At 54.1% G+C, this 13,918-nt stretch overlaps 1 protein-coding gene across 8 annotated transcripts in view; it reads left to right on the forward strand.

Moving 5' to 3' along the window:
* The first annotated feature begins 2,769 nt into the window (after positions 1-2,769).
* ANO7 (anoctamin 7) overlaps positions 2,770-13,918 on the forward strand; it is a 34,984-nt gene continuing 23,835 nt past the window's right edge. For 4 of the 8 annotated variants that reach the window (XM_070270737.1, XM_070270733.1, XM_067053899.2 and 1 more), the window contains exons 1-4: positions 4,368-4,546; positions 5,838-5,949; positions 7,327-7,384; positions 11,690-11,832. In XM_070270737.1, coding sequence (XP_070126838.1) covers positions 4,509-4,546; positions 5,838-5,949; positions 7,327-7,384; positions 11,690-11,832 — 351 coding nt within the window. In that variant the 5' untranslated portion in view covers positions 4,368-4,508. Of the gene's footprint in view, positions 2,989-4,235; positions 4,547-5,837; positions 5,950-7,326; positions 7,385-11,689; positions 11,833-13,918 lie in introns of those variants that run through there. The other 4 variants (XM_070270734.1, XM_070270738.1, XM_070270736.1 and 1 more) reach the window with 4 other exon arrangements.

A 13,918-nucleotide genomic window follows, 5' to 3' on the forward strand; every position in this document is an offset into this window, starting at 1 on the left:
AATGCTGAGGGGATGGGAAAAGCTATGCTAAATCCAGCACAATCCTAATCAAAATGCCATCTGATTTTTCGAGAAACTCATTAAGCTCTCAAATTTATGTGGAAGAAAAAAGATCCACATTGAACCTTGAAACTTTGAAAAGGTTCAGTCAACTCTGAGAAGGAGTCAAGAGAGGTGATATCCTGCACATTCTGAAAGCTACAAACCCACAGTAAAGACACTGTGGAGGCCAGTCAGCCCTGGCAGACCCTTGGGCAGGGACTTGGTGGCTGGAAAGCTAGCCCATGGGTCGGGGAGGAGTGGACAGTCTCCTTGGTGGTGGTGGGCACAGTAGCACCCTGTGGAAAAGATAACCCCGGACCCTGCCTAACCAGATGTAGGGCAGCTCCAGAGGATGGAAAACCCAGTGAGGGGGCCGCCCCGTGGCCAAGTGGTTAAGTTCGCGTGCTCTGCTTTGGCTGCCCAGGGTTTCGCCGGTTCGGACCCTAGGCACTGTCATGGATCATCAGGCCATGCTGAGGCGGCATCTCACATAGCAGAGCCGGAAGGACCTACCTAGAACATACAACTATGTACCAGAGGGCTTTGGGGAGAAGGAGAAAGAAAACAAAAAAGAAGATTGGCAACAGATGTTAGCTCAGGTGCCAGTCTTTTAAAAAAAAACACCCCAGAGAGAAAGGTAAAATAGAAACTTGGGAGAAAAAATGTGGGAAAGTGTATTGTGAACAAGGAGTAGAGAAGACTGCTTCAAACCCAAAGGCACAGCAGTAAGACAGGATTTTGATGGTTTATAAAAGTTCCTGCAGAACAAAGAACACCGTGAACAGACAGAGCAGACTGAGACACAGGGTTTAAAACCAGCAAGGGCCTAACCCTGAGATGTGAGGAATTCCTGCCCATCAAAGGAAAGAAGGCAGGGACCCGGACGGTAACAGGCTGAGGGGGGAGCAGGCAGTTCAGAGCCCAGAGGGCCAGCCAGCCTGTAACATGAGGAGACGTCCCCAGTGTTGTCATCAGAGAAGTACAAACCAGGACAGGGAGCCGTCGCTGCACTGACCAAAAATTACACAACTAGAAACTAGCTCACAGTGTCGGGTGGGCAGCCTGGGGGAGGGCGTGGACTGGGGCAGCCAAAGCGCCCACATGGGGAGCTGTCCCCTCCTGTCCAGTAGTGTGGGCCCTCGGCACAGTGGTGGCTGAGTCTGGGAAGGCAGACCCCCACGTGCACCCTGAGCCTCAAAAAGAGCATGCAGCCCCACGCCCCTGAGCTGGGCCTTTGGCTGTGCTAACTACTACCCAACTGGAAACAGCCACTGTGCCCACCCCAGGAACCCAGCAGGCCACAGCTGCGGGAAGTGCATGTCCCTTAGAGAGGGACATGCTGGCCCTCCAGGATGTGTGCAAATAGGAGGGTTCTCAGCCAGGTCGGGGGGGAGGGTATGAAGCCAAGCCATCGGGCCAAAGAGGGCTGTGGGGAGCCACCCCACTCTGAGGCCGGAAACAACCCACAAGCAAAGACACAGCGTAGGAGGCTCATTCTGAGAGAGAAAGGGGAAGGGAGGCAGAGAAGAAAAGAAGCCAGCAGGGGTGGCCGTGTGGGCAATGAAATGAGGGGAGGAGCCTCAGCCCACAGCAGGTACTGGGCCCCTGGTCTGTGCCTTCCCTCCTTTAGGTCCTGGGGATGCGCCAGTGAGCAAACAGATTCTCAAAATCCCTGCCCTTGTGAACTTCAGGAACAGTGGGGTGTAGCTTCAGCCGTAAGAAGAATGACAGTTAGAAGGTGATCTGTGCTTTGGAAGAAAGCACAGCATTTTGCATGGGCTCGCTGAGGAGCCACCTAACGGCAGAGTGGGATGACCCCACAGAGGACGGGCACTAGGGTGGGGAGGAAGCCGAGCAGGGGCAGCGGCCACAGGCAGAGCCTCTGGGCAGGGGAGGCCTGCAAACCCCAACCTGCTGGTGGGGCCTTGGCGGGAGGAGCCTAGTGGTGGTCGGGGAGGGTCCTGGGTGGGCTGCAGAGGAGATAAGGGAGGCGAGGGAGGGACCCAGGGCTGCTGTGGGGAATCTGGGGCCGTCCTTGTATGGGAGGTACTGCTGTGCGGAGCTGCGGACCGCCATGGAGAGGGGTCCCCGAGAAGGAGTAGGCGGGGGGACAGGCATGCAGACACACTGGGCCTGGGGCCTAGGCTGGGGGAATGGAAGTGCCCTACAGGGCAAGAGGCAAGCAGAGAGGACGGGCGGGCGGTGAGCAGGCTCGGTGGTCACCTGGAGGAGGGTCCTCGCTCTGCAGAGAGAAGGTTTAGGGGAGAGGCAGAATCAGGGGAGGATCCTAGGAGGCAGGGAGAGCAGGGGAGGGGTCAGGAGAGAGGTCAGGGAGAATCCTGGGGGGCAAGGAAGAGTTCTAGGGGGCAGGAGTGAGTCTTGGGGGCAGGGGAGGGCCCTGGGGGGCAGAGGAAGAGCCTGAGTGCAGAGGAAGGGCCTGAGTGTAGAGGAGTGTCTAGGGGACAGGGGTGGTCCTAGAGGGCAAGGAGTATGTCAAGCAAGTAGGGTAACACAGTGGGACACAGGAAGACTGTGAACCATCCGTGGCGCACCCCTTAGGCCATGTGCAGGGCAGGTGACTGTCAGGACGACAGAGGAGTCACCCAGCTGGCAGTCACCACAGGCATCATTCACCCCAGTGATTTTGTTCAGACCAGCAATGTGCCCACCCCCAGGGATGAAGCACTTTGGTTCTAAACCAGTCCAATGGATCTGTTCCCTTTCCAGACTGCCTCATGGCCAGGGGTGGCCTGAGACTCAGGCTTAGCTGATGACACCTGCTTTCCTGACAAAAAGTACAGGCATAGCTGGCATAGTGTCTTGAATGTGGATTTGATGGCTGGACCTGCTGCAGCCATCCTGCAACCACAAGGCCAGGGCTTTGGCCCCAACTTCCTGGAGCAACTGAACGGACCAGGTTGCCACCATCTCCCCATTTCTTGTGAGGTGAGGAAGATCTTTTTTGTTAAGCCACAGTAGTTGGAGGCTTTTTTTTTTTCACTTTTACCAAATTTATTTCTAAATGTTACATAAATGGATATAAAAAGTTATAGTCAAATAAAGCTGGTGTAGCAGATCCTAGGCCTGGGCTCTTCGTAGCGCCTGGGACCCAACAAGGCACCTGTGCTGGTTGTAGCTTCCTTTTTTCCTCCCCTAATTTTTTAAAACTGCAAAAGTTATGCAACTTGAAAAAATTTCAAACCAAAAAACATTATATAAAGTAACAATTAGAAGCTAAACCCAGGGTGAGCACCCTTTTAGGTGTTGTGCGTGCGTCAGTCCCTCCACGGCCTGCAGCCTCCTGCCCTCTCCTCCTCCTGCCCTCTCCGCTCCTCTTGGGCAGGAAGCCCTGGGGCCCCTGAGAGTTGACCTCTTGCTGCCGTGGTCCTTCGCAGTGACTGACCAGAGCCAAGTGTGAGGTTGCCTCAGCCTGGGAAGACCAGGCCTCCCTCTCCAGAGGCCCAGGAGGATCAGGCAGAGGCGCCTTCTGCCAGCATTCCTCCCCTCCTCACCGGCCTCCCACTGCTTTCTAGGTCTCTGGAGCATTCTGCATCCAGTCCTTGCACAGGAACCCATCTTGAGGTCTGTGTGGGGAGAGCTTGGCCCCAGATAGAGACCTCTGCAGACGCCCTCAGGCCCAGGGTGTACCCACTGTGGCCGGGCTCTGCTGGGCAAGGGAGCCCTGCGCCCTCCCTGGGAGGGGCGTGGGGATCAGGGTGGCTCCAGCCAGGACCAGGGTCTGACTCAGGGGTTTCAACAGGCAGAAGAGGGCACCCAGGGGAACCGGGCCTTGGGTGAGTGGGCTCCTGGGAGAGAGGCCCCGACTGAGGAGGACAGGAGGGCTCGACCCCTCCTCTCTGCAGTGAGCAAGGCCCCACCCCCTTTCCCAGATGGGCCCTGAGGTGATGTGATATGCCTGAGGTCACACCCAGGAAGTGGCAGAGTTGGCTCTGCAACCTGGGTCCCCTAATGTCTCCAACCCAGCACACCACCAGGTGGGGATGACACCAGCCCACACCTGTGGCCACCCTTGCCCAGTTCCACCTCTCCTTAACCCTCCCCGGCAGCAGCCCCCACAGCTGATGTGGGCCCTGAAACCCCTAAGCAAATAAGAGGAGAGAGATAAGCCGTGTCATTTGCTGGGGGGACAGTGGCGTTTGCATGCGGGATGTGTGAAGGCTCTAGGAAAATGGGCTGCCTCTGTTTGCAGACTTGGAGCCCCACACCCCCTTTCCAAACAAAGGCAGATCCTGTTCCAGGAGCTGGGGAGACCTTGCCCTGGCCGGCCAGCAGTGCCAGGCGCTTCTCCTGCCTGCTTCCGGGCCCTTTGCTCAGGCAGGGAGAGGGCATGCAAGTGGCTGTCACTGCCTGGTCAGGGCGGTGAGGACAGGGTCCTCCCAGTTCTCTGCCCACGGGGCTGGCCTGGATTCAGCTGCCCAGACCAAGCTCGTGCTGGGAGGTTGGCCATGACCTCGGAAGCCTCTCCTGGAAGCCGCTGTGCCAGGTGGGAACCCGTTCTACGATGCGAGGGACACAGGGAGGAAGGTGGGGAGATGGACTCCAGGGAGGCTGGGCAAGCAGCCCTAACCCCTCGGGGCTCCAAATGCCCTGAACTGCGGATGGGAGCTCCAGGGTCCGCCCTGGTGCCCCAGAGGCCTGGCAGGGTGTCTGCTCCAGGGTCCGGGGCGACAAGAAGGGCCAGGTGCTTGGTGTGGCTTTGGGTAGGTCACCCCTAACCCTAGGGAACCTCAGTTTTCCCACCTGTCCAATGACCCCACCTCGGAGCAGGTCACTTCTGGGGCCTCTGTGTTGGGGCATCCCCTATTCCGCCCCTTCCTCAACAGAGCACTGCCTGCTCACCACGCAGGGGCTTCTGCCGCGTGGGGGGAGCTGCCGGCTGACTTAAACTCTCGAGGACTTTCCTCCAGGAACACCCATGACCCTGGACCAAGGACCATGTCGGGGTGCCATGACGTCATGAATCCTGGCTCTGGGGCATCTGGAGCCTGGCAGGGGGTCAGGAGGTGTGGGCTCACCTCTGCCTCTCTGGGCCTCAGCTTACCCTAACCAGATGAGCTGTCCCCTCTGACCTCTTGTGGCTCCTCCACCCTCATACCCTCCTGGCCACCATGGCCCTTGTGACATCCCCCAGGTCACTTTAGTTCTGCTGGGGCACACCACCAGCCCCGGCTCAAATCCCACTCTCTTTCGGGCCACAGGTCTCCTCTCGCTCTTTGCCCCACTTTGCCAACCCATCAACTGGAACAGTGGTGGTGTCTGTCCCCCCACAGAGGGGTCCAGAGGCCAGGTGGGAAAGACAGAGAGTCAGTGTGGCCAGGCCAGCCCCCGCAACAGGCGTAGGGCCCCCAGGAGGAGCCAGGGCCCCGTCTCTCTCTGGCAAAGGGCGTTATCTGTCCCCCTGCAGGCGAGCAGGAGGGAGAGGGGGTCTACATTCCAAGCCCACCCCCCAGGCCTCCTCAGGCCCCACCACCCCACGCAGGGCTGAATGGGAGGTAGACACTCACTGGACAGGCGGACAGACGGACATCTGCTGGGCCAGGCCTCCCAGATGCTCCCTCCCTCACCGCTGGTCTCCTGCTGGAGCCGGAGGGCCGGTCTGGGTGATCTTCACGTGCCCCCAGATTGGACGGCTTGGCCTGGCGCTGCCCACCGCTCCAAGCCTGTGTCCTCCCCTGTGACATGGGCTTCCTGCGGGCTGTGTGGTGGCATGGGGACTGGGTCTCATGTGCCCCCTCTCTACCCCCGATCCCCACCCTGGTGCTGGTGGGACACAGGAGCGGAATGCTGCGGAGGCGCACCCAGGAGGAGGACAGTGCCGCCCTGATCGACATGGCCCCCGGGGCAGGGAAGGGCGACTCCTACGGGAGCACAGCCAACACCCTAGAGGTAACTCTCCCTACTGTCCTCCGGCCCTAGGGACAGGAGGCCCGGTGAGCCAGCCCCTCACCTCCCCTCCCCTGGGCTCCATGCCCACAGTCTGCTGTGGATTTACAAGGGTCTCTTCCTGCCTGGATCTGAGCCCCCCACCCCGGGATGGACAATGGCCAGTAGATAATGGCCACCACCCCCGGCCCCGAGCCTTTGTGGGGTGGATGCAGTGCCCGCTGTGTTTTCCCAGAGCCCTCATCCACTGTGTGGAGTTCCTGTCCCCTCAGGCTGCCCTGGTGAGGGGAAGAGGGAGTGTCCTTAATGTCCACAGTCAGGTCACTGCCCACCCACCAGCCCAAGGGACGTGCAGAAACCCCTCAGGACAGGCCAGACGAGGACAGACCAGACAAAGCCGTGCCCACCAGCATGAAGAGAACAGAGAGGGGTGCAGGGCCATGCACAAGCGTGACACAGTGTGTTGAAGTTTAAAACAGAAACACTACTTCTTAAAATGTGGAGTAGGCCGCACTGGTGTGTGCTGACCCCTGAGGTGTGAAGGTGGCCTGGAGGCAGCAGACTCCCCAGAGTGCCCCAGGGGAGCATTGGGGACTTCAGCTTTATCCACAACGTCTTCTTGCCTAAAAGTGTGAAACTCAGCGCAGCATGGCTAACAGTTGTTGGTCTGGTGGTAGAACGTGGGAGCTTGTCCGTTGTGTCTGGTCCCCTTCTGCATTTCCTAGTTCATCAGCACACAGAGTGGCAGGAAAGGACCACCTGGAGGGGAGAAATGCATTTGAGGATTGGGGTCAGGGGTCAGGATAGGTTGGGGTCAGAGTCAGGGTTAGAGTTAGTGTAGGGTTAAGTTTTAGATGAGGTAAGGTCAGAGTCAAGACTACGATAACGGTTGAGGTTACTGATGAGGTCAGGGTTTAAGTTAAGGTTAGAGTTAGGGTCAAAGTTGGTGATGCAATTGGGGTTAGGGTCACCCTGGGGCCAGGTGAGTATAGATGCCTTTTATAAAGGGCTCTGGTCACCTGGAACTTCTAGAAATTTGAAAGTATTCCACCGTCTGGGCGCCATGACCACCTCTGGCCTGTCCGCAGGGCCACTTAGGGGGCAGTCTGGCTCCCCTCTAGCCCCCGGGTCCTTCCCATGCTGCCCACAAGCCTGCCACTGGACCCCAGCCCAGGCCAGGCGCTCAGAGGCCCGGGGAGGCCCTCACGGGGCTGGCGGGGGCACGGGGCTGGCCCGCCCTCTGGATGTGACCCTCTGTGCACAGCAGCGGTGCTCTCCTCTGCCGTTATTTGTGTTCCTGGTGGTCTGGGGCAGGGTGGGGGCCGGATGGGGGCCGCTCACCACAGTGAGATGCTGCCATTTCTCCTCCTTTCCTTCCAGCCGGGTGGACACCAGGCAGCCGCCTGCAGGGTGGGGAGCCCTGCCAAGCCCCGGATTGGTGAGCCCCACCCAGTATCTGCCAGCTGTGCCCATGTTGGTCCTGGGGGTGGGGACACAGATGGGGTCCCCGCAGTGGCAGCAGGAGGACGGTGGCCCAGGTCACCATCCTCAGTAACCAGGCCGCCGCTCCCTCCCCATCACTATCTCCTGAGCCAGCTCTAGTGCCAGTTGCTGTGCTGGGGTGTGGGGTGAGGGCCTCTTGGTGAGCAGAGCACAGGGAAGGGAGTTCCCCACTGATGGGTGGAGCGGAGAGGGTTCCGGAGGGCAGAGGTGGCGGGCCCCTCCCTGCTGCTCTGGCTTCAGGACAAACTCGGAGTCTTCTCAGACCCTTATCTCTTGCACCTCATACCTTTTCTACCTTCAAAACCTATCGGATCCACTTCTCCTCACCCTCCACCCCTCTGCTCCTGTCTGCCCCGAGCCACCGAGCCACCGGCATCTCCCCAGAGGACTGCACCAGCGCCCACCTGGGCTCCCAGTGCCCACCTGCCCGTCCTGCTCTCCAGGCAGCACCAGAAAAGACCCTTGTTAAAATCAGCTGTCCTAACCTCACACCCATTAGGATGGGTACTATTCAACAACAACCACAAACCAGAAAATAACAAGTGTGGGTGAGGATACGGAGAAACTGGAACACTGTGCGTGGCCGGGGGAATGTGAAAAGGTGCAACTGCTGTAGAATACGGTATGGAGGGTCCTCAAAAAACTAAATGGAGAATTACCATATGATCCAGCAATAGTTGGCCGTACCATCCAGGTTTGTGTAAGTGCACTCTGTGATGTTTGCACAACGACAGACTCGCCTAATAGTCCTTGTCTTAGAACGTATTCCTATCATTGAGTGACGACACATCACGGACATTTGGGTTATTTCCAACTTTTTGGCTATTATGAATAATACAGCAGTGAACATTCACGTACGAGATTTTGTGTGGATGTAAGCGTTCATTTTTCTTGGGCATATTCCTTTGAGTGGAATTGCCAGGTCATGTGGTAACTCATTGCTTAACATTTTGAGGAAACTCCAAACTGTGTTCCAAAGTGACTGCACCAGATTACAAGCCACCAGCAAGTCTGCAGGCTCCGATTTCTCCACATCCTACCTAGCATGTCTGTCTGTTTATTCTAGCCATCCTAGTGGATATGAAGTGGCATCTCAGTGTGGTCCTGATTTTTAATTCCCCAGTGACTGACAATGTTGAGCATCTTCTCATGGGCTCATTGGCCATTTGTGTATCTTCTTTAGAGAAATGTCTATTCAAAATCTTTGCCCATTTTAAAATTGGGTTATTTGTCTTTTATTGTTGAGTTATAAATGTTCTTTATATATTCTGGATAAAAGTCCCTTATCAGATACGTGATTTGCCTCTATATTTTTTCTCCCATTCTGTGGGTTGCCTTTTCACTTTCTTGATGGTGTCCTCTGATGAAGTCCCTGGTAATTTTGATGAAGTCCATCTCATCAATCTTCTCTTTTATTGCTGTGCTTTTGGTGTCATATCTAAGAGATCATTGCCTAAACCAGGTCATGAAGATTTACCACTATGTTTTGTCCTAAGAGTTTTGTCGTTTTCATTCTTGTACTTAGTTCTATGACCTTTATCTTACGATCTTAACTCCACTTTGAGTTAATTCAGTGTATGGTCTGAAGTGGGGGTCCAAATTCCTTCTTTTATGTGTGGATATCCATGTATCCCATCACCAGTGGTTGAAATCACTCTTCTTTTCCCATTGAATTGTGTTGGCCCCTTTGTAAAACATTGACCGTAAATGTATAGATTGATTTTCAGAATCTCAAATATATGCCATTGATCTATATGTCTATCCTTATGCCAATACAACACTGTCTTGGTAATTCTAGCTTTGTAGTAAGTTTTGAAATAAAAAAGTACGAGTCCTACAACTCTGTTCTTCTTTTTCAGCATTGTTTTGGCTATTCTGGGTCTCATGTATTTCTATATAAATTTTAAACTTGCCAATTTCTGGGGGAAAAAAAAGCCAGCTGGGATTTTGATAGGGATTGTGTTGAATCTGTAGGTCAGTTGGGGAGTATTGCCATCTTAACAGTATTCAGTCTCCCAATTCATGCACATGAGGCGTCTTTGCATTTATTTAGCTCTTCCTCAATTTTATTTTAACAATGTCTGGTAGTGTTTGATGTATAAGTCTTGCATGTTTTTAAGTTTCTTCTCTTTCTTGGTGCTGTTGTAAACAGAATTGTTTTTCTTCATTTCATTTTCAGCTTGTTTGTTGGTAGTGTGTAGAGATATAATTGATATTTGTATGTTTATCTTGTATCCTGCAACCTTTCCAAACCTGTTGTTAGTTCTAATAGTTTTTGTAGTGAATTCCTTGGATTTTCTACGCACAAGATTATGTCATCCGTAAATAGAGATATTTTACTTTTATATTTCCCTATTTATCTTTTGTGGTATGTTCATTCCTTCCTGCATGTCTGCACTTCCATCTGAGAATATTTCCTTTGTCCTGAAGAATTCCCTTTAGTATTTCCTGTAGAGCAGGTGTGCTGGGACTAAACCACTCAGATTCTAATTGTTTGAGAATGTCTTCCTTTTAGCCTTTATTTCTGAAGAACGTTCCCACTGGATGAAGAACTGTCGTTTGCAGCATTTTCCCCATCACTTTACAGATGCCATTCTATCATATTTTAGCTTCCATTGTTTCTGTTGAGAAATCAGATGTCTATATTATTGTTGTTCTCCTGAAAAATAAAGTGGGGTTTTTCTTCCTCTTGCTACTTTTAAGATTTCTCTTTATCTTTAATACAGCAAAGATACGCTCTACCGTGATATATCCTGTTTGGGGCTCGCTGAGCTTTTCGAATCTTAGGATTGATTTATTTCATCAGATTTAGGAATTCTTGACCATTTTCTTCAAAGACTGCTTCTTTCCTGTCTATTCTCCCCTGGTTCTCTGGTCGCAGTGTGCTGGCCCTTTGACCATGACCACATCCTTCTTGTGCCCTGTTCAGTCCTTTCCATTCTTTTTGCTCTGAGCTTGAGTTGGATATTTTCTACTGGTCTATCCTTAAGTTCGACAGTTCTGTCGTCTGTTGAGTCTCCTCTACTATTAAACCTGTCCAGTGGGTTCTTAATTTCATATGCTATGTTTTGCTGTTTTGGAATGTTCTTTTCATTCCTTTTCATAGATTCTCATTCCCTCTTGAAACATTCCAATTGTTAACCATTTTGTCCATTCTTTATTCTTTTTTCTCTTTTAACTTAGTACCTGTCATTATTTTAAGCCCTTTTCCGCTCCATTGTATGATTCATCTCTGGATCTGTCTCTATTGACTTGGTCAACTTCCTGTACAGTGTTGAGTTTTGTTCTGGCAGGCAGTTAGATTACTGGCAGGTCACCTTGATCTTGTTAAACTTCGTTTTAGATGTTAGAACAGCTCACTTCAGTTTTGCACTTATTGCTAAGGTGCATTTCTTACTCCTGTGTTGCAGTCCTTACTCCTACGGTGTGGCCTGGGCGTGTGGGCTGGAATCCCAGGGTGTGCACCCATCTCCCTCCTTTGCGTCTGGCTGGAGCTCCAGCACTCGGCTTCCTCTCAAGTCTTTGTTAGCCAGCAGCCACCTCTGTGCGTCAACAGCCTCAGAGCTCCGAGGACCCAGGGGCCTTCCTCACAGACTTGTGGCTCTCTGCTCTCCGCACAACACTCCTCAAGCCCAGGGCCCCTTAGCAGCCCCTAGTTCTGACCTCCACTCCTCGCCCAGCAATGCCTCTGCTCCCTCTTGGGTTCTGTTGCCCTGCCCTGTGGTTTGGAAAAGTGTCGTTAGGGAGAAAGCCGAAGTGAATGCAGGGCTCACCTCATGTGCTGCCTCCTCTCAAAGCCCTTCGCCCTGCGTCCATTGATGTCTAGTGCCAGGAAAGCAGGGCTTACTCTATTTCGTCGGGCTTTTACAGCTCTCTGTGGCAGGGAGGTAAGTCCTTACACTCAGAGTCCTTAGAGATCCCTGTGGGAGTTTGGGACTGACCCTGCAGGGATGGAGCCAGAGAAGGGATCTCAGGGGCAGGCCCCAGCCCCTCTCCAGGCCTCAGTTTCCCCAGCAGCCAATGCAGAGCTGTGCTGGAGGTTCCTTTGGAGTCCTCTCTGCCCGGACCAGGTCCAGAGTGAGGGCTGGGTGGAGACACGGAGGAGCAGATGGGGGTCTCAGTGCTTGGCTCCTGCTTCCCGCCTGCAGCCTGGGTGTCCTGGCTGGGATCTGGGAACCCCCACCAGCTGGCATCCCTGAATCAGCCCGTCCTCCCTGCCTCTGTCCCTGTTGGTTATCAGCAGACTTCGTCCTTGTTTGGGAGGAAGACCTGAAGCCAGGTCAGCAGCAGGACAACACCACCCGGGACAAGACAGACATGCACGGGGACTGGAGGGAGACCTTTCTAGACAACCTTCGTGCAGCTGGGCTGTGTGTGGACCAGGTACGGGGGGTCGGTTGTGGGCAGGGCCCTAGGCGCTGCATCCATTCAGTGACCTATGACCTTGCCCCACAACGCCTGAGGGCACGGTGTCCAGAGCCCTGGAACAAATTGAGCCCCAGAGTCCTACCAGATGGCACCCCCGCAGGGAGCTCCCGATGGCTTCAGGACCACTGATCACAGGCCGGGATAACACCCACCCATCGTGGCATGCCCAGCTCGGTCCTGGTAACCAGGGCCCTTCAGGTCCACCTGAAAACTCAGAAGGCAGTTCTCCATTCACATCCCATTTCCAAGGTCAAAGCTATGTCTAGGCGTAACATTTGTCACTATAGCTCTTTATATGTTTATAGAAGCCAACAGCTAAAAAGCTCCTTGCGCGTGTATGACATCAGATATAATAGTGGGTACCACCTAGAATGCTTTACGCCATTGCAGGGAGCTTGAGAAAGCGGGAAGGAGCTGTGTGGATGCTGCATGTGTGGTGGGGCAGGCGGGTACAAGTAGGTCTCGGAGCAGTTGGGGGTCAGGGCACAGAGCCCAGCCCCACTCGTCTCATCCCTGAGGCCCGCCGCTGGCTCCCTCTCCATGTCTCCTGCGTTCTCCGCCCTCCTTTCCGACCACGTGGCTTCCTCTGTTCCCCAGACACAGGCTCTGCCTTCTGGTGGCCTCTCCCACCCTGAGTAATCAATCCTGAATCTTATCTTACTCACATTCTTGCGTTTCTTTATCATTTTAACACAGCTTGATGTGGTCTGTTTGAACTTGGTAGAATGGACTCACACTCTGTGTAGCTCTCCCTGACATCCTGTTTATGAGGCCCATGCACAGTTGGTGCAGCTGCTGCGGCCATGTCATTGCTGTAGAGAGCCCCCCCCGTGTGACTGTCCCACCTCCTGCTCATCCATTCCAGTGTCAGTGGACACTTAACTTGTTCTGGTTTGGGGCTATTATAAAACTGGCTGCTGTCAGTTCTTTCGTGTGTGTGTGTGTGTGTGTGTCCTTGTGCCCAGGTGCAGGGCTTTCTCCTAGGGGCAGAGCTGCTGGCCCAGGGGGTGTGTGTATGGCCTCACCATTTTGCCAAGCGGTGGCCTCAATTTGCACGACTGTCAGGGTGAATGAGTGCCCCCTCCTCTGTGTCTTCTCAACACTCTGTAGTGTCCGACTTTAGAATGTTGACCAGTCTGGTTGGTGTATAGTGGCATCTCATGCAGTTTAGTTCACATTTTCCCTGATTCCTGAAGAGGTGGGGTATTTTTTGCATGTTCATGGGCTGTGTTTCCAATACTGTGAACTGCCTTCTCCTGTCTTGCTGTCAGGCTGTTTACGTTTGTCTTGTGATGCGCGGGAGCTCATGTATCCCAGAACCTCTTCCTTGGTGGTTACGTGCGTGGCATCTTCCCCAGGCCGCTTGCCCTTCGTGTTCTCACATTTCCTCCTCGGTGTGTGGGGTACGAAGTGAGCAGGCACTTCCCCTCGAGGCTCGCCCTCCTCGACCCCGAGGCCCACGGTTTGCCACACTCCCTTCCAGAGCTTCCTCTGTTGGCAAACATACACGATGGGATACACGATGGAGTTGGAGGTCAAGAGCTAACACCCCCTCCCCTTCCGAGTTTGGATCCACTTGACAGTCTGGTGGGTGGGATGAAAAGTCACCGCCTTTTATTATGGAAAAAGCTTATGGGATGGCGTGGCTTATAGATGTGGCCACATGAGTTTATAAAACCTTGATCCAAATTGGACTTCAGTGGGGGGCACAGAGGGCCAACCACAGGGGGCACCAGTGGGCAGCTTCCCCAACATATTGCCCAAAGTGCCCTCGGTCTTTGCTCTAAATGACAGTTCTCAGCTCTCAGCACACGTCACAGCCAGCTAGGGAGGCCCAAAGCACTGAGGCCCATGTCTGCCCGATGGGCATCTGTTCCAGCTGGGTCCAGGTGGGGCCTGGGCATTGGCATTTGGGGAGCCCCAGATGGCTGTGAGGCAGCGAGGGCTGAGAACCACTGGATTCAAGAGGGAGTTTGGAAGGCAGGTGTACAGTCAGTAGAGGCACCTCATCTTGGAGCCAGAAGTCCCCATCTCAGGGTTC

Source organism: Equus caballus, chromosome 6, assembly GCF_041296265.1.
Source record: "Equus caballus isolate H_3958 breed thoroughbred chromosome 6, TB-T2T, whole genome shotgun sequence".
Taxonomy (NCBI): Eukaryota; Metazoa; Chordata; class Mammalia; order Perissodactyla; family Equidae; genus Equus; species Equus caballus.